At 30.7% G+C, this 19,161-nt stretch overlaps 1 protein-coding gene across 2 annotated transcripts; it reads right to left on the bottom strand.

Moving 5' to 3' along the window:
* Positions 1-3,265: 3,265 nt before the first annotated feature.
* LOC120075836 (ABC transporter G family member 35-like) lies at positions 3,266-17,727 on the bottom strand. 2 transcript variants are annotated; one of them, XM_039029528.1, is made up of 22 exons: positions 17,318-17,727; positions 17,035-17,244; positions 15,220-15,304; positions 14,667-14,826; positions 13,762-13,838; positions 13,371-13,424; positions 11,734-11,824; positions 11,034-11,335; positions 8,642-9,240; positions 7,713-7,873; positions 7,478-7,587; positions 7,022-7,175; positions 6,779-6,928; positions 6,540-6,703; positions 6,105-6,437; positions 5,724-6,014; positions 5,566-5,649; positions 5,351-5,484; positions 5,020-5,247; positions 4,766-4,937; positions 4,412-4,666; positions 3,266-3,952 (listed from the first exon to the last, which is right to left on the bottom strand). In XM_039029528.1, the coding sequence occupies exons 1-22, from the start codon at positions 17,680-17,682 to the stop codon at positions 3,683-3,685; spliced, it is 4,449 nt and encodes a 1,482-aa protein (XP_038885456.1). In that variant the 5' UTR covers positions 17,683-17,727; the 3' UTR covers positions 3,266-3,682. The 2 variants fall into 2 exon arrangements, with proteins under 2 accessions (XP_038885456.1, XP_038885457.1); XM_039029529.1 differs by lacking the exons at positions 3,266-3,952; positions 4,412-4,666; positions 4,766-4,937 and having other exon boundaries at positions 5,134-5,271.
* Between the last annotated feature and the right edge of the window lie 1,434 nt (positions 17,728-19,161).

The raw sequence follows: 19,161 nt of genomic DNA, 5'->3' as shown, positions 1-19,161 counted from the left end.
AGACTCAAATTTTGAGGTGTAAAAAAACTAGCTTTACTCTTTGAATTTCAAAATTGTCTCATAAACGTTTTTAAAAATAAGATGTTCACTGTGCATTGTGCGATCACTAGCTTTACTTTTTTGAAGTTTTGAAGCATACATTTTTTTAGGTAATGTGTTTCTTATAAATTTTGTAAGTAATAATTGTTGCTTTCTAAATCGAGATGCAAAGATATTGTACATGAGTTTATTCTGTTTTCTTATTTTCAATTAGTCAAAATGACACTTAATGTTGTCTTTCTTATCTTTTGCAATAAGTTTGTTTTGTTAGAAAATATGCTACATCAGCAACCAAAGAGAAGTCAAGAAAACACATCAACTGAAGAATGTCATATCACTTAGGTGAGTCATGAAGGATTATTCCTTTAGTGCTCCAGATTTATGTTAGGATTGGGTGATAAGAAACAAATATTCTTTCATGTATTGGACCATGTGTCCTCATTTCATTAGTCATTTGGTATCTAATTTTTTAATTCTTTGAATCCCTAAAATAGGGAGCAATGTATAAATTGGGCATGCTGCCCCTTTCCAATGTAAGAAAAAAATACGAAGAGGCAAAGTTGGAAAGCTCTCTGTCTATCATTTAGTAATTTGGTTCCATCGTGTACAACGATTAGCTAAACTATTGAATACACCGTTCATCGTTTAGCGCTAAGCGTCCATCGTGTACAACAAAAAGGTAAACGATAGCCTCTATCATATAGCTCCTGAATCCTGTCGTATACAACGAAAAGGTAAACGATAACTCGTTTTACTATCGTGTAAGTTTCGAGGCTCCATCGTGTAGTACGACGAGGTAAACGATAAGGTTTAATTTCACACCGTTTAGCTACCCAACTCTATTGTGCACAACGAAGAGGTAGACAATACCGTTTCCATCTACTTTATTTTTCTAACTTGTTTTAATCACATTTGGAAAAGGAGGGATTGGACCATATATGGCTTTGTATCATTGTCGGTTTTTAGAAATTTTATGTTTGAACCTTTTACGTAGCTTCTTGATTATGTGACATGGGCCACAAAAGAAGAAAAAAATTTATATTATAGAAGTGAAAGGTGTTAGATGATATAATATTAAAATTGTCTTCACCTATTAGCTGTGTGATTGTCAGTTTGTAGACATTAAAAATATGAAAAACTGAGGTAAACTATCTAAAGTTCATAGGTTGAAAACATCTAAGAGCTAACCCTATTTTTTTTTTATCTTTTTTTAATACATATACTATAGTTTCTTATGGGGTTTTTTTTTTTTTCCTTTCTGTGTAATTCCAAGTTCAAGTTTAAAATCTTTTATTTTATTAGTCATATTTTCATCTCGCTTCCTTTTTTGAAACGTCGCATCTGGTGTCAACTTTCAACTTTCAGATGGACAAAGAAAGTTAAGAGGTATAGTCAGTCACATAGGCCTTGAGGAGGCACTTATCATGCTCTCAAATAGAAAGAAAAGCCCATAAAGTTGGTCAACTATATTGAATGAGCAAGATTATGAGATTTATATTAGTGTGTGATTTTCTATAAAAATATTTTGGTTCTTCTCTCTTTTACAGTTTCCAATTAGCTTCATCAACGAGGTCGAAGTCAAAGGTTGGCTCAAGTCTATCCCAATTTAAATTGGCCTAAAGTCAAATTGATCGGGCCAATTCATTTATTCATTGGATTGGATATGAATGTAACATCATTTTTATAACTGAGTTCATGGATTGTTGGGTCATGTTTGGATCGACTCGTCGGGCCAACTCAATGAACAACATTAGATCAACACAAATATGTATGCATATGTGGTCTTTTTTGTAAAGTGTATCCATTTGATATCTTAAAACGGATTGGCATGTGGTTTATCATGAAAGACATCATGCACTTCGGGGAGGGACGGTGGTAAACCCTTCTCGTGTATTGGACTCTGAGCCATTGCTAAGTCCCTTGCTTTTTAAAGTTACATCGCAAACCATTGGTTCGAGAAGGTGATTTGGGAACAAAAAGACAAAATGAGTGCTCAAGTATCCATAGCTATTCTAGGATTAAGAGCTTTCGCCTGGGAGAAGATTTTAATGCTTTGCGTTTTAAAATAAGTTTATTTTAGTTTCCCATATTCATATCAAGAAAGTAAAATTTTGAATATTCTCTTTTAAATGTTATATCATAGTTTTAGTAACTTAATTTTTTTTGTGTTAAAAACTAATATGAATTTTTAAGACGAAAACACTAAATAAAAATTTATACTAGCAGATTTGATACTTTATGATCAAGAGCTATTCACATTATTGGATGGTGATGATAGTTTATGATACAATCTTGTAGCCCATAACCCTTTGGCTAAATATTAGGCTGCCGCCACCACCCTTGAAGTCGAGAGTGGGGCTCGTCAGATTGACTTTGTTGAATAAATTGAAAAATACTACCATACGTTTAATGAATTATAAAACATATAATTGGTATAAAATTATTTTATAAAAAAATGTCAGAAGCTAAATTTTTGTTAAGCTTTATAAATTTTGACAAAGTTATTGAACGACTAATTTGTGGCAAAAATTGAATAGATTATTGGCATTGCAACGTTTAACTAAATTTAAAGTCTAATTTGATGAAATAGAAAGTCGAGAGTAAAAGTAGATACAATGTGACAAAATTAAAGTTAAAATTGAATTTTTTCCAGAAAGTTATCTAACCTCGTATCATATTCATACATGATTATTTCAATCAAGTGTTGAATGATTCTTTGTTGGTAGGGTTTACATCGATTCAATTTTGGGTCCAACGGAGAATTGAACCAATGTCCGAGTGATTTGGGTTTTGCTTGGTTCGATTCTTACTCGACAAGGGACGAGGCTGTGTTTGTTGTTAAGGGATGGTGTAAATCTAAAAAGTATCAAACAAGAAAGCGAGAGAGAAAAGGAGAGACCTAGAGGTGTTAATAGACATCAGTTGTAGATCTGCAACTTGAAATCCATTTTTCAAACCCTTTTTATAAGCAACAAAACCATTTTCTAGATACCAATGATTGAATAAAATAAAAACAAAGCAAAACTCAAAAGATTACAAAGAGAGAGCCTTAATTGATGAAATTTTGATAGAGAAACATGAAGCCAAGACTAAAAATTTTCCCATAAAGTTCTGTAAATGATCATTTTGTTTCATCTCAAACATTACTCTAACTTGTAATAGTCTTAATAACATTATGACTCCATAAAGAGACTAAAGCTGTGAGCACTGCAAATATCATAAGAGGGGCATTAAATCTCAAAGCTCAAACTATTTTATCAATATTTTCCATAGTTACAAACAATTACACTGTACTTGTTTTTCATAGTTGAGCAGCATCCCTCCCTCTTTGCATTCAACCATTCAATGGCCAACCACAGGCAACGGGTTTCTTCTGCAAGATTTTAATACTTCTGATCTTACAAGATCACATTCCCATCTTCATACATACTCAAATTTATTTTTTACATTCTCAACTGCTCAACCATTTTTAGAAGAAGATTATTTCCTATTCACGCATGACTGTTGCATATCATTGTGCATTCTAGAGATGGTGATATCACATTCCTAATTTGGCTGTCAGAACAGGACAGTCTTTAACTCCTAATACTAATTCATACCACAACAGAGTAAACTTTGGTGGGCCAAGGCATGACGGCTGAACCTATCGTATTTGGAAGTTCAACGTCTTAATGCAACGGGCATACACGAGGGCAAAGAAGACTGTAAAGCCCACTAAAACTGCAGCCACAGGGCCCATAAAATCTGGGCGGTATCCATAATGGTGTTCCATATATGATTTGACTGTTGTGTCTTCTGATCCAGGCACTTTGATAAGAGTCTCTACATCCCTATACTGGGATACAATCAACCCATATACAGTCCATGCCACTGGGCAAATCCAGTAATACCATATCCACCATTTTGGGATTTTCTGAAATTTCAAGAACGCATCAGAATACATGATTGAATTTGATTCTTATTCTTATTGTTTTAAAAAAGTTTAAATTTAGTCCTTAACGTTTTAAAACTTTTCAATTATTCCCTTCCTGTTGGTGGATGTTAAAGTTGGTTGATGATAAGTTTACTTGGCACTTATACTTGCTGAGTAGACAGAAATTTAGAGAAGGAATTTGGCCGCCGAAGAGAGGAAAACTTTGCTTTCTTTAATTGGCCTAATTCCTTCCTTAAATTTCTACCAACCTACAAAATATCATGTCGGTAAGTTTATCCTATGTCAATTTTAACATTAACCAAGGAAAAGATTATGATTGCAAATGTTAAAATGTAAACGGTCAAATCAGTAAAAAATAATAATAATAATAAAAATAGATCAATCAATCAAATATCGAAAACTAAACCATCATATATTTAGGCATAAAAATATACTCACTGGTCTTGGGATGAAGAAGCCAGAGAAGAGACAGAACAGTGTATAGAAAGCTGCTGCACAAATGGAGGCAACTTGGTGGTTTGGTGTGATGGACACTGTCATCATACCGTAATAGGTAAAGTAGAGGAAAGTAAAGAAGTTGACAAAGAAGAACCAGAAGAATTTTGCAGCTGTCCACTGAAAGTCGACCATTGCATACACAATGAGAGTATAGTAAGCCGTCTGGAAGAACACATATGGTATTTCAATTATGACCTGCATTGAAAAAACATTGAGAGTTTTGTAGTCATCACTTGTTTGTTCTGAGAAAATGAATTTCAAGTTATATATATATATTGGAAGCCATCAGCTTACCTGAGCAAGGGCATATGGTAAAGCTGAATACATCCCCGCAGCTCTCTCTCGATAAAATACGGTTCTTTCTGTAGCAACTACTGGCTGTACAGTAGAGCAGTTGTTCACCCCAATAAACAAGACAGAAGAATACATTGCTCCAATGATTGTGTTTAGATCCCTTACGCTATCCCTAAGCCAAGTTTAGATGAAGAAATGTTAGTACTATGAATAGGAAAGCATGGTTCTAATAATTGGTTTATGGAAACACATACATCTTGGAGCTAACTTTCCAGAAAATAGTTCCCAACATGAAGGCAGCAGCTAAAGTGAAAAGAAACCTAACAAGGTTGTAATCGGGACTTCTCCAGTAGGTCCATGACTGCTTCCAAAGGCAAGATTTGAACTGCCCCCACATGGATTGGGAGTATTGATTGGTAAAATAAAGGTCTACCGATCCTGGTGGTGGAGTGCTTAACTCTTTTACTAAAGTCTGGTTTCGCCTATTTATTAGCCATTATCCATATCTAATCAGCTCAAACATATAACTTTTAATCTCTTAAAACAAATATATTACTACAATTCATAATTTGCATCTTCACTCACTGATATAAGGATGATGCTCTGTAATGGTCAGCAAAGTCCATTTTAAGCTGAACTTCAGTTGCTACTGAGCTTACCTCCAGCATCCAAGTAGCCGGATTATACTTTTCTTTAATTTTTGGCACTCCCGGAATAGCCTGAGGATGATTTAGTCCAAAATAAGTCGATTGATTCTCTGTTTTGGTAAAAACATTAAGGATTAATACTCCAAGCATTACCTCAAAATATTTAACTAGCTTCTGAGAATTGTGACCCAGAGGTCCTGAATAGATCACTTGTCCTCCCCTTTTCATTAAAAGCAGCTGGGCCAAAATCGCTCATTTCAGTGTAACAAAACAGACAGAGACAAGGTAGCAAGAGAAGGAGATGAAGTTACCTCATCAAAGGCTTCAAATATATCAATGCTAGGTTGGTGAATTGTACATACAACAGTTCTACCGGTATCCACCGTATTTCTAACAGTTCTCATCACAATTGCAGCTGCTCTTGCATCAAGACCTGAAGTTGGTTCATCCATAAAAATGATTGATGGATTAGCAACAAGCTCCACCGCAATTGTCAACCTCTTTCTCTGCTCTGTAGACAACCCTGTTATGCCAGGCAACCCTACTATGGCATCACTAAGATTCTTGAGTTCCACCAGTTCCATCACTTCATCCACAAACGCCTGGAAAATCAGTCAGAAAGAAGCACTAAACTTTAGCGTACTTGGGGTTGCATATTGTTCACAAGAGATAGCATAAACTGATGCTCTCACCATCTTCTCTCTTATGCTAACTTCTTTAGGGAGCCTAAGGAAAGCAGAGTAAATCAAGGATTCCCGAAAGGTAACTTGAGGAGAGTGAATATCATTTTGCTCACAATATCCAGAAATTCTTGCAAAGGTTTCTTGTTTCTTGGGAAATCCTGAAATTTTTATATCACCTTCTATATAACCGCCTGTTTTCCTCCCAGCTAAAACATCCATCAGAGTTGTCTTTCCAGCCCCACTAACACCCATCAGTGCAGTGAGGACACCGGGCCTAAAAGCACCAGTTACATCACGAAGTAGTTGGAGTCTATTGTCTTTGACCCCTTGGTTCTTCATTTCCTGTTATAATTGTGAATTTTACTTCAAATGTCAGTTGACCAACAAAATGATAAATTTCACCTTGGAAGAATTACAGAAAAGTTGAGACCAAAATTTACTCACAGAGGGCATGTCCACGTAGTAATTTACACTATCAAAGGACATTGCAAGAGGAGTAAATGGAAGAACCATTCCTCTCTTTGTATTGATACCACTGCTAAGAGGGGAATCCCCACAACGTCCACTATCAGCAGATCTGCTGCTCATTCGCCAAATAGTCATTTCTCCTGGGTAAATTTTTTAAAAAAAGTGAGTTGAATGTGCATGAAAAACATTACGTTTATTCTTTTTCCACTTCATACTTGTATTGTTCCCATCAGAAGAAGATAATGATCTAGTCATTGAATTTGTTTTTGACTCTGCTTGTCTTGGAGTTGGTTCTTCAACATCTTGCTCAAAGTCCAACTCTTCTGTTGATTCTCCTGATACTATTGCTTGTGGCCTTCCAAAAGCTGTCACGTTGATTTAATTGAATTAAATTTCTGTACATCAAATAAAAACTAAAAAGCTTTAAACACTTTGAAAGAAATGCTTCCAAGTCTTACGATTTAAGTACATAAGTGCAAGCGTAAAAAGGACATTGAAGAGGATTGTTAATCCCAGAAGAGCTCCAGCTCCAATCCAAAACCAATTTCTATCTTGGAAAATATCAAAGTTCTTAAGCACAGCCAAACCTAACGGGGTTTCATTATCTGAAGCCTGCAAAATGCATAAGTTTTTCAGATCCTAGTCATATGCAAAACTAGATTTATTTATCTCAGTAACATGGTAAATCAAAATAAACACTGAACTCAAAAGGTTGAAATTAACGCAATGCCAAACAAGTGACAGCTAATATTAAGCCATAAAGAAATAATATTACCAGAATTCAAACACAGTGCCTTCTATTTAATTCCCATATCAAAACACTAATAGACTCAAAAGCTTCAACTAATAGCCGTTTATTTATATTCTTCAACATAACAAACTAGCTTGAAGATGTTGTCTAAAGAGTGACATACCAGCCTGTTCATCCACCTCGGAGCAAACATTTCATTTACACTGATGGCATTGTAGCAATAAGTCATTGGTGAAATCCAGTAGCCCCAAATCCACCACTTGGGAATTTCACCTATTGCAGTACGCACCTCTCAGGCATTAGCTCATACTTAGACTTTCTTTAGTTACATTAAAAGCATAAAACGGTTTACTGTTTACGTTTCTCTATATTATCAATTAGGCGAATAACAAATTCACCTTTAGGAAGAGTGAAACCACCAAGCATGAACACAATTAAGAGAGTGAGAGATCCTCCAGTATTGGCAATTATCATGGTCCTGCAGCAACCAGCAATGAACCTAAAGAGCCCAGAAGCCATTTGTTGGATTAGAAACACCAACAAGAATTGCTTGAAAAACCTGCAGTTCAAGAGCCAATATATTACTACATATTTACCAACAGAGAGAGAGAGAAAAAAGAAGGATGCTATTGGAGCCGATTTTCTCTTACTTTTAGTGGGGTGAAGCCAACTAGTACTCGAAATAGAAAAGGTCCAGATTCGATTGATATGATCTTGTGTTTTGATTTGCACCTTAAAATCTTCAAAACTTCTTGGATCAACATGATTCTTAGCGTTCTAATGTTCATACGTCAATTATCTTTGGTTTTTAGAAATGAAACCGTACTTTTAATAACAATCATTTCTTGTTTCTATATAATAACCATTTCAATCCAAATCTTAGAAAAAAATTGGCGTAAAGAAACCACATTAATGTTTTAAAAAATGGATAAATTAAACAAAATACCTTGAATTGGATGTTTCAATTATGCCTTGAAAAGTTCCATTTTTAACCTTCAACTTTAAAGTTTATAACAAAACATTACCCCTCGAGAGTTTTTCTCATTAAACGATTGATATGACTACTAATGCCTAAAAACTAGAATGCATGCCTAACATCATTTATAACAACATCATTCACGTAAATTAAATTGACATAGTAAGAATGATCCTAACTTTCGTAATTGCAAGTATATTATACATGCATTCAAATTTTAAGAGATTATCTACCATATCAAATTTCATCATTTATTTTAATAAAAAAATATATTTTCTTTTTTAAATAATTTTAATGTTCTAACTGTATGTATCTATGTATGAATGTATAAACACTTTGAGTGGAGCATACCTGGAAGCTTCGGGTGCAAATCCAATGGTGTAATAAGTCATAACCATCCAGACAATAGATTCAAGGGCAGACAAAGGAAGACGAAGAAGAACAGTAGGGAGTGTGAAAGTCCAAGGCGGGTGAAAAAGAAGGTCCCTCTGCTTGAAGAACACCGGCAATCTCGCAATGGTCAAAGCCAGCTCCGCATACCCATTGAACATATTCACGATCATAGTAAAAATCAAAGCCCCAATATAAATAGCACCGTCGTCTTCGTTCCGGTGATGCATTTTGGTCCTCAAGAACACAGTGGACGAGACGAACCCTATCATGATCAGCTGAACCATCTTGAAGATATGGACGAAGGAATTTCGCTTTATGAGAAGCCATTCTTTGTCGGTACAGGCCTTGAGAAGGTCCAATTTGGAGACAGAGTACTTGTCGTACACCAGAGCGGCTCTGTGAACTAACGACTTGTCGTACGGGATTGAAAGCTCGTTCCTGAGCTTCTTCCCCACATGGAATTGCTTGAATCGCGTAGCGAATTCTGAAACTGTTGTGAATCGGTAGTCTTCGCTTTTGTTGGCCCAGTATTGCCTTTGGTCCTTCTTCGACGTTACCTGTTCGTCATCGTTCCCTCGTCACAATACTTCACAAATTTTCTAACTCTTTTTCCTTTTTTTTTTTTAAGTACAACAAATGCTGGCAGAGGATCCAACCTCATATCTTTGTTTTCCATTATTTTAAATTCTCTCAAATCCAAAAAAAAAAATGATTTTAAATTCATTATTTCATTTGAAATTAAAAATATTTGAAATGAATCTATTTAAAAATTTGTATTTTGATGATGACCAAAAAAAAAAGTTGAGATTTTATTAATTTAGACTTTTAACTTCGATTCATTAATTGAAGGTTAGAATATGACAAAGTTAAATTAGTAATTTATTTCTAAATCCTATGAAATACTATCATTTAGTCATAAAAGTTTTTAAGTAAAAATAGGATTTGAAACCACTACAAATTCTAAAATCATTCTCTTTCTTACATAACGGAATTCATTTGAAATCTATTATAATTTAAAATCCCTCATAAATCATAAGATAGACCATTAGAGAACAAAGTCATGTCAAAAATTCCAAACAGACCACTAGAGAACAAAGTCATGTCAAAGATTCCAAACAGACCACTAGAGAATAAAGTCATGTCAATTACCATTAAATTAAACTTATTTTGACCTCATTTTTCTTTTACTTTTCATAATTACGTTTTTTTTTTTAATTAACAAGTGGGTGAAAATTGAAAAACGTCTAACATGAGATCTATAGTATAAACTTTATGTATGCTAGTTGCATGCTCATTTTTTGGTAGCTAATAAAAGATATTCCTAAGTTGTTCTTTTAAAAGTGCAATATTTTTTTGGACTTTCATAAACATTTCAAAGTTACTTAGGGTTTATTTAGATGATATTGTCTTGTGGGCATATATATTAAATATTTGATATTTAAATATATGATACAATAAATATTGTGTTTAGATATACAAGATAGTCACCAACTAAAATATCTCATGCAAAAAAAAAAAAGAGAAAAAAAAATCACATTCTAGAAAATTAAAATTTCTCAAGCAAAGAACATAACCTTTTTATCTCTAACAATTATTATCGATGTTTTAAAATTTTAAAACTTGTGAAACACAATTATCCATTAAAATTTTAAAACTCATGAAACACATGCATTGATCATTTTTCTCTATGTGAAAACACATACACAAATTGCACGAAACAAACATGGTCTTAGAATGTTGTAAAAAAAATCAACATGGTACTGAATATACCGCTTGTCTATACAAAAAGAACGACATTTATTCTCATCAATTCTTTATTCAAAACTCTAATAATTTTTTCTATTCTAAAGACAATTATGAAACTTTCATAAATGTCAAGGATACCAATGCAACTTTTGAAGAATAAAGGTATTTTAAATCAAATGGCGAAGTTTAGAGGTATATCTATAATCATGCTATTAAATGTTAGTATCATGTCAACATTTTTATCAATATTTTCACATTTTTCATGAATTCGACATTGTCACAAGGAGTGAATCGATAATAACATTAATTATATCGTAAAATAAATCCATAAACATAATAAAAAAAATAAACAACAAAATATTACTAATGTAAATACAAAATAAAATAAAAATTTAAACTGATTTAAAAAAACACGTAAAATATTTATTTATTAATTTAAACATTTATAAATTTATAAATATTTATTAAATTAAAGTATAAACTGCAAGGAGGGCGGGGGGACACGATATGATATTGGGCTTGGGGATTATAATAATGGGCCTTGGTAGTCGGCCCAATAGCACACAAAAGAAAGCATAATGAAGGTGGGGGATTTTTCTCTCACCTCTTGTAAGAAATCGGCGGTTCCCTTTCTGTCTGGACACTGAAATCCACATGATCGAAAGAATTCAAGTACGTGTTCTCGTGGGCCCTCATACACGATTTGACCGTCCGATAAAAGAATGATGTCATCAAAAAGATCGAACGTCTCAGGGGCTGGCTGGAGTAAGGACATGACCACCGTAGCATCCGTGAGATGTACAATCTGTTGTAGACACTTCACTATTTGATACGTGGTTGAGCTATCTAAACCCGTTGATATTTCATCCATAAATAATGTTTTTGTAGGACCCACGATCATCTCCCCTATATACATACACACATAGAAAGAGAAATATTAGAAAATATAATCTCGAGTTGCATACATCTTTTCGATACCTACCCAATATTTGCTATATGATAAATTTCTGTTTTTTTCAAAAAAAAAAAAAGAAGAACTTTTTTACTATGTAATATGTAATTAAAAAGGATGTATAACCGTGCGTGTAATCAAGTATTACTTAATAATTAACAACAAACTAATAAAATAGACTAAAATAAAAAATCCTAAAAATAAAATTATTTTAGTTCCTGTCATTTATAAACAAAACCATACACACATATATTAAAATGTAGACTAGTAGAATAATAAAATATAAAATATTTAGATGCATTTTAAGTATAGTCCGTCAATATATTGAGAATTAAGAGAATAATCAATTGACCTGTGGTTACTCGTTTCTTTTGACCTCCAGATATGCCACGTTGCAGCTCATCTCCAACAATAATGTCTTTACAAATATCAAGTCCTAATATCTATAATTGGCACATAAAACATAAGAAATCAACCAACCAAAAAAAAAAAAAAGTTAAACCTTACTAAATAAAACCCCATAGTACTTAAATAATTGCTCGTATGGGAAACCCAAGTTGTATACTCAATTATTAGTTCGGACCTTAAACTCGAATAAATGTTACAATTTTAACTTTAAATTTTTAAAAAGTTACGATTTAACTGTATAATTAGTTTTTATTCTAAGATTCCGTTTGAGATTGCCGTAGCTTTTAAAATAATTGTTAGTAGCTATGGTTTTAAAAGAATTAACTGTAAAATGAAGATAGTGTTCGGTAAATTTTAATTTAAATTAGAAGAAACTAGTTATGGTGCTTGGTAAATTAATACTAAATGTATGTAATTTAGTTTATATAAATCAAACTAGGGTTATTATTTCAATTATTTCTGTCTAGATAATTAATTTATATTTTTTTTAAATGTCTATGATTTAAATTTACAACTAATTTTACTTAATCTAAATAATTTGATAAGAGTTTTAAAAAATATTTTTTTGGGGAAAATATTTAAAAAAACAATTCTTATAAAAAAAAATTAATTAACATTCAAAATATATATATAACAAAATACATCCATATAAAAGGATATTATTATAATATATTTAGTTAAATGGTTAAGAAGTTAGCAAATTTTTATGAAAGCTAAATCTAAAAACTAGTATCCATCCGCTTTTACACATTAGTTAAAATTAGAAAGTGAATTTGTTAGATTAATAAATAATTCATTTTTCCAAACAAGCTAGGTAGTTAAGATTTTTCTATAATCACGTTTTATGATTACAAATGCAATTCCAAACACAGCATAAATAGAATAGTATAAAAGAAAATCTCTTATGTATTTAATGAATTATAGAATATTTATACATAATGAAATTGATAATATCATAGAGAAAAAAAAAACTTATTCGTTGAAATTCATACATTTTGAATTGTCTTTAGTGGTTAAAATGTGTGTTGCTCAAATTTGTTTTTTGAAAAAAAAAAAAAAAACTCTATTTTTATTTAAATTAATGAGTCTAGGAAAAATTCAACATTACTTTGTTTTGTTTTTCTTTTTATTACTAAAATTAGTAGGCGAATTAGCTAAAATTTGAACCAATGATTAAAATTGCACCACTTATGTATGTATAGGGTCAAAACTAATTAGCAAATTTAGAGTCGAAATTAATGTTTAGTATTATTATTATAAAACTTTACACCAAAAAATTGTCCAAAAAAAAGGAAAAAATTACTCTGGATTGGAGGAATTTTTATTCACACAAGTGTTATTGAATAAAATAGGCCTAGACAAATTAGGAAGGTATACAAATTTTGACTTAGCAGTATCGGATAAAAGTGCTTATTTTTATCCACACGAATAATATTGAACAAAGTGCTTTGAAGCAATTTTAGAACTTTCTGATATAAGGTTCAAATATTTTTAAATATTTTTTATATTTAAAAAGACCTAGGAATAATAGCTCATAAAAAAAGGTAAATTTTGTAGGCATAAAATATTTAATCCACTTACTTTGAGTGTGTAATCAGTAATCAAACTGCTTTCAACTCCTTCCATTGCTGTAGCCTAAAAACCAATCATAATATAATTTCCAATTCAGGATTAAGAATATCTTTAATAAATTTTATGCTATAATTTTCAATTAAGGAAGAATATTATCTTTGATAATCTAATGCTATAAATGTCCCACTAAGGATTAAGAAGAAGAAGGGTAATTGTTTTAAAAGATAAAACCGTAGAAATATTTTTAAATTTAACAAAATGTATCTGTCTATCAAATGTCTATTAGTATCTATCATTTATAGACAATGACATTTTATTATATTTGTAAATTAGTTTGCTCATTTTCTTATATTTGAAAATAGTTGAAAGAAGAATATCAAAAGGAAATAACAATAATAACCTTCATGAACAGGTCGACTTCAGCCTCGGGGAAAATTCCAGCTTGTTTCTCCCTTCTTGCAAGCTCACTCAGTAGATCTAAAGCAAATCAACATGTAATTCTAATTAATGCATGATGGGTTTTTTTTTTTCCAAAGGATAATTATAATTTTACTTACCCTTGAAAAAGGTTTAGGTTATGAATTTAGTTGATAGATTTTGAAGTTTGTGTTTCATAGATTCTTGAATTTTTAATTTTAAATCTAATATGTTTTAAAATATATAAAAATCAACAATATAGCTTTTTGATGTTTTTGTGACTTTCAAGATTTTTGAACTTTCGATTCTGGAGCTAATGAATTTGTGACTTAAATGTTGAATAAGGTAATAGCCTATCAAATACAAAATTAAAAATATAAAAATATATTGGACATCTTTTAAGGTTTAAGAACAAAAAAACATATAAATCAAAATTTTAGGACCCAACTTGTAACTTTAAATTAGTCTACTCAAGTATAATAAGTCGTGTGTAGTTTTCATTTAAGACAATGAAAAGACAAATGTACGTTTTGCTAATTATTTATTGGTTTAAATTTCATTTTAATACTAAATTTTTAAGTATGTTTCATTTGATCCCTAAAATTTTTAAATATTCATCTTGGTTTAAATTTTTTTTAAATAATTATTTTAATATTTGAACTCCTCATATTTATTTTTATATCGACAAATTAATAATATAACAATAACAAATTACATTTTTTTAAAGTTCAAGACTAAAATAAATATTATGAAAATGGATGAATCACAATAGTTATATTTTTAAAAAAAAAATAATGGACCAAAATAATTATTTTATTATAATTTAAAAACTATAATAAAAAAAAATTATTGACTAAAATAAGATTTTAACCAATATTAAAATGTTACCATATCGGGTGCCAACTCCTTGACATCGTGCTGAGAAATCGAGGGTCTCTTTCACTGTCATTTCTCTAACATGGATGTCATTTTGGCTGATATATGCAGATGTCTTTTGTGGCACAAATTCATTCAACTTATTTCCATTATACGTAATTTCTCCTTTAACCTGTTCGCTTAGATGAAAAAAAAATCACGATTTTAAAAAATACCGCAAATTGAAACTAATGGGAGACTACTTTAAATATATACTATCGAGCAGGAAGTCAAAAATTCAAATCTTCCAATCTCATGTATTGTTTAACAAAAAAAAAAAATTATTATGAAAATTTATCTTTTGCTAATGAAAATATATTTTTTTCATTAATGAAATTACGAACTTTTAACCTCTTAGTCAAAACATGGCCTACTAATGATATATATGTTATCATTTTTATATAAAATGTATATATGCAATTTAATAAAACTTTAGGAATGAAGCTCAAAATTTTCAAAGTTATTTGAGAGAGAAATTATTTCAAAGTGAAAACAAATGGATATTGGTTGGGGAAGAAATAGAAACCTTTAAATTTGGGTCCAACTTTCCCGCCAGCGCCAAAAGTAAGGTCGTTTTGCCTGATGATGGGGGACCCAGCAGCAAAGTCATCCTACGTTTTTTCAACACAATATTATTTTTCCAATTCCATTAATTTGATTTTTTTTAAAAAAAAATTACAACTCTTGACTTTTGTCTTATTTAAGACCCTATTTAGTACTCTTTTAAATTTTCCTAATTTGATCTTTATTTTTCTTTATCTAAAATAAACATAGTTTTTTTAAAGCTTGATAGTTAGTTATTTAAACTAACACTAAACTAAACTTTTTGATTTAATAGAATTTGATAGTTGAATTATATCCCTAAGTTTAGAGATGAGTGTAAAATATTTTCAATATGTCCCAAATTTTTTTAACTATTAAATCATAGACTGACACAAAAATTTAAGTTAATGGGTGATATAAATTTAATTGTATATCATCTAAAATGATAGTATACTAATTACTAATATAGACTAGGTGAATGAAATATTAAGTAATAGAATCATCAAAAACATTTTAAAGTTCGCTAATTCACCAATAATAAATATTTTAAAAATTTAGGAATAAAACTAAATGATATTAAAATGTAACCATTCTAAAAAAAACGAAGTTTAAACCAAAGTCTTATATAAAAATAAAGTTAACTTAGGAGTTTAATTAAAAAACTTTAAAGGTATGTAACAAGTCTCTATATTTTCAAATTTAAGTCTGTTATGTCAAATAAAGTCTTTAAACTTTTAATTTTATTTTTGATACATCTTTAAATTTTAAATTTTTGCAACAAATAAGTCGTTTGCTTATTTAATATTAAAATTCATAGACTTACAAAATATTAATTGAAAGCTTAAAGAGTTTTTTTTTTCCATTTTTTTTTTAAGAATCAGAAGTATTTGGCAAACACAAGAAACTAACATCCCGATACTTCCCTCTTGGCCCAACAAGCTGGGTAAGCCATAAAGGGAAAAGAATAAGTCCAAACCTCAGATAGTAAAACATTAACAGCATGGACAACCAGATTATGAGCCACCTTATTACATGATGTAGGTGCGAAACCGAGACAAAAAATTTTAAACCTAACCATCAAATTGTAAATCTGCATAAATGACTGAAAGCTTAGAGAATTGGTAAACGTAAATTCAAATTTATGTGTAATAGATCTGTTTATTTATTTTTTAATTGAATGTGTTAAGGATCGAATGAGTAATAAATACTTGATAAAATATCAAATTTGACCTTGAACTTGTATAATTGTTACAATTTTAACCCTTAACCTTACAAAATGTAGTAATTTAAACTCTAGTAAATCCATGCTTGTAGTATTGTTAAAAAAAATTGCTCTTGCCTTGAATGGACTATAAAATATATGTACAACATGAACATGATAAAATGATATTTTTAAGTTGGTTTTAAAGTTTTCTATTATACTATTTTTTAAGATAAAAACAACATAGAAATAATCTTTTGTTTTTTTTTAAGCATTAAACTTTGGTTGAAGTTTATGAATTTTGGAAATGTTATTCAATGGTTATTTTGTGTATTTACGTACATTGTGTCAAACTTTATTTCATTAAAATTATTGAGTTTACATATATTTTTTTACTAAAAAGATTTTTAAGACTTAAGGAATTGATGGGTAGAAATTGAGGAAAATACTTTAGTGCTTTTCGAGTTCCATCCAAATATTCAATCATAAGTCGATTTTATTATTATTATTATTTTTCTTTGGCGACTAGTGTAGCTTAGACCGCCACAAAAAATTACCAGATTATGAAATTAAAGAATGGAGCTAATGGAAGAATACCGAGAAGCTTTAACGATTCCAGAGACGTCCTTGAGAATTGTGAGTTTAATTGTCTTCGCTAATTTGATTCCAACCAAACTCAGAGCCGATTCAATCAAATTCCGAGTCGCATTCGCAAGACTTGGAAGAGCTCTGTTTCCGATTTGACAATCCGCCTCCACCGTCAAATTCTCATATCTCACTTCAACAGTCGGCAGCGTAATTCCGACTCTGCAAAATCAAATTTCAGATCAATAATCAACAAATCAAACAAAATGCATCTCTCAATTGCTTTACGGTTTACCTATCGATTCTATCTCTAAGCTTCCTCAAGAACTTCTCATTATCTTCCTCAGCGACCTTGAAGATCCTCTCGATGAACGCCCGCCGATCGTCCATGTCCAGATTCCGAACGTCTACCTGTTTGTGTAGAATCGGCTGCGTTTGGCTGCTTCCGATGTCGCTGGATTCGGTGAAAGATTTGAAGATGCTGGTTCGTAATCGGTCGTAGGTCGGAAGTTTCTCTATCGCCGCCCATCGCAGAGCTTCTTCGTCTTCTTCGGCATGGCTGAGACTTCTCGAATTTCGGCCGCCGGAAAACACGAACTCGATGCTCCGGCCACTCCTCTGGTTGCGGCTTCCCATTTTCCCCTTCTCTAGTTCTTCCATTTTTTTCAGTCTCTCTTCTCTTCTTTCTCCACTCTGTAATCTGATGATTTGTCTAATTGTTTGTAACTAACTCCCTAATCCCTATATTTATAGGGTTTCTTGCCGGTGTCTTAGCTATAAAGTCAGATATATTAATGGTAGAAATTAATAGAAGTCTCATCCATCAATTTTTTTTTTTTTACTTTGATAAATAATTTGATATTTTTTAATTTGTCTTGATTAAAATTATTATTTTTTATTGATTATCTATCTATCTTTCCACCCATCCATATATATATATTATATGGGTTCCAATTTAAAAAATATTAAGTATAATTTTAAAGTTTGAGTTTTGTTTTTATTTAGTTCATAAATTTTAAGTTTTACTCTTTTAACATGGATTCTTTTATCGATTTTGCGGTCATTAACACATATTGATGTTAGTTGAGATATGATCTCATTGACGTTTTGATAGTCATTTTAGTTCTTATTTATAAAATTATCATACAACGAGTACACACAACACCAATATACCATTGATATATTACTGATACAATTTATCTATTAATATATCATTGATATGTTTTATATTGAATATAACAATGACATAGATACATTATTGATATAATAAAATATTGACACAACGATGTTATATTTAAAATAAAAATTGAATGAGTGCTGATATACTACTAATGCTCTAATATTTTATATTTGAAATTGCATTTTGAACGTGTATTGATATATTATTGATAAATTATTATATAAAAATATTAATATGTTACTTATATATTATTGATATACTTCATTATATATTATTGATATCATATACCATTCATATATTTATCATTCATGTACTTTATATTAATATATCAATGTACATACATTATTGTATTACATACTACACTTCACTATTAATGCAACCGTTGAAATTCTCTCAATTGAATTAACCAATATCTCATAGAGTTAATTAAGAAGAAGAACAAATGACATAAAATCTCCCAAAAAGAAGTAATTGAAGATCACCTTGGATAAAGTGTCGATAATAAAACGTGGTTTAATGAAGGCACATATATTATGAATTAAATTCCACGAAGAAAGTAAAACTCTAAATTACTTCAATGGAGAATGCAAAATTCCCAACCTTCCACAAAGAAGACAAAACTCTCTTTTAAATATAATTAAAAGAGCTCACATATCTATAAAAAGAGTGTTACATATTTATCTGGTATGGTCTCTTGAGATTTGACATTTACATATATCGGAGTTAAAGGACTCTACACGAACGACTGTGTTGACAAAGGAGAAGCTGAGATCATGAAAAAGTCGAAGAAGATAGAAAAGACAACATTAGGATAAAGAATAAAAAAGACGATAGTGAATCATATATTAGGGATTTTATTTTCTCTATTTTTTTAAAATACTAAAATATAGAAATTAAAATAAGTGAGAAGACTATATTATAGTTCACCACAATCGAACAAAAATGAATAATAACATAAA

This window comes from Benincasa hispida, chromosome 4 (assembly GCF_009727055.1).
Source record: "Benincasa hispida cultivar B227 chromosome 4, ASM972705v1, whole genome shotgun sequence".
Taxonomy (NCBI): Eukaryota; Viridiplantae; Streptophyta; class Magnoliopsida; order Cucurbitales; family Cucurbitaceae; genus Benincasa; species Benincasa hispida.
Note: the sequence above shows the minus strand (reverse complement) of the source record. Positions and strands in the feature narration are given on the sequence as shown.

Bases quoted from the DNA above. Each gene is read 5' to 3' on its own strand.
- LOC120075836 (XM_039029528.1), bottom strand. From the start codon at position 17,682: ATGGAAGAACTAGAGAAGGGGAAAATGGGAAGCCGCAACCAGAGGAGT. The intron at 6,704-6,778 runs GTATGAAGTGGA...AAATTTACCCAG, and splicing joins TTCTGATGGGAACAATACAA to GAGAAATGACTATTTGGCGA. The intron at 5,650-5,723 runs GTAACTTCATCT...ATTTTGGCCCAG, and splicing joins TATTTGAAGCCTTTGATGAG to CTGCTTTTAATGAAAAGGGG.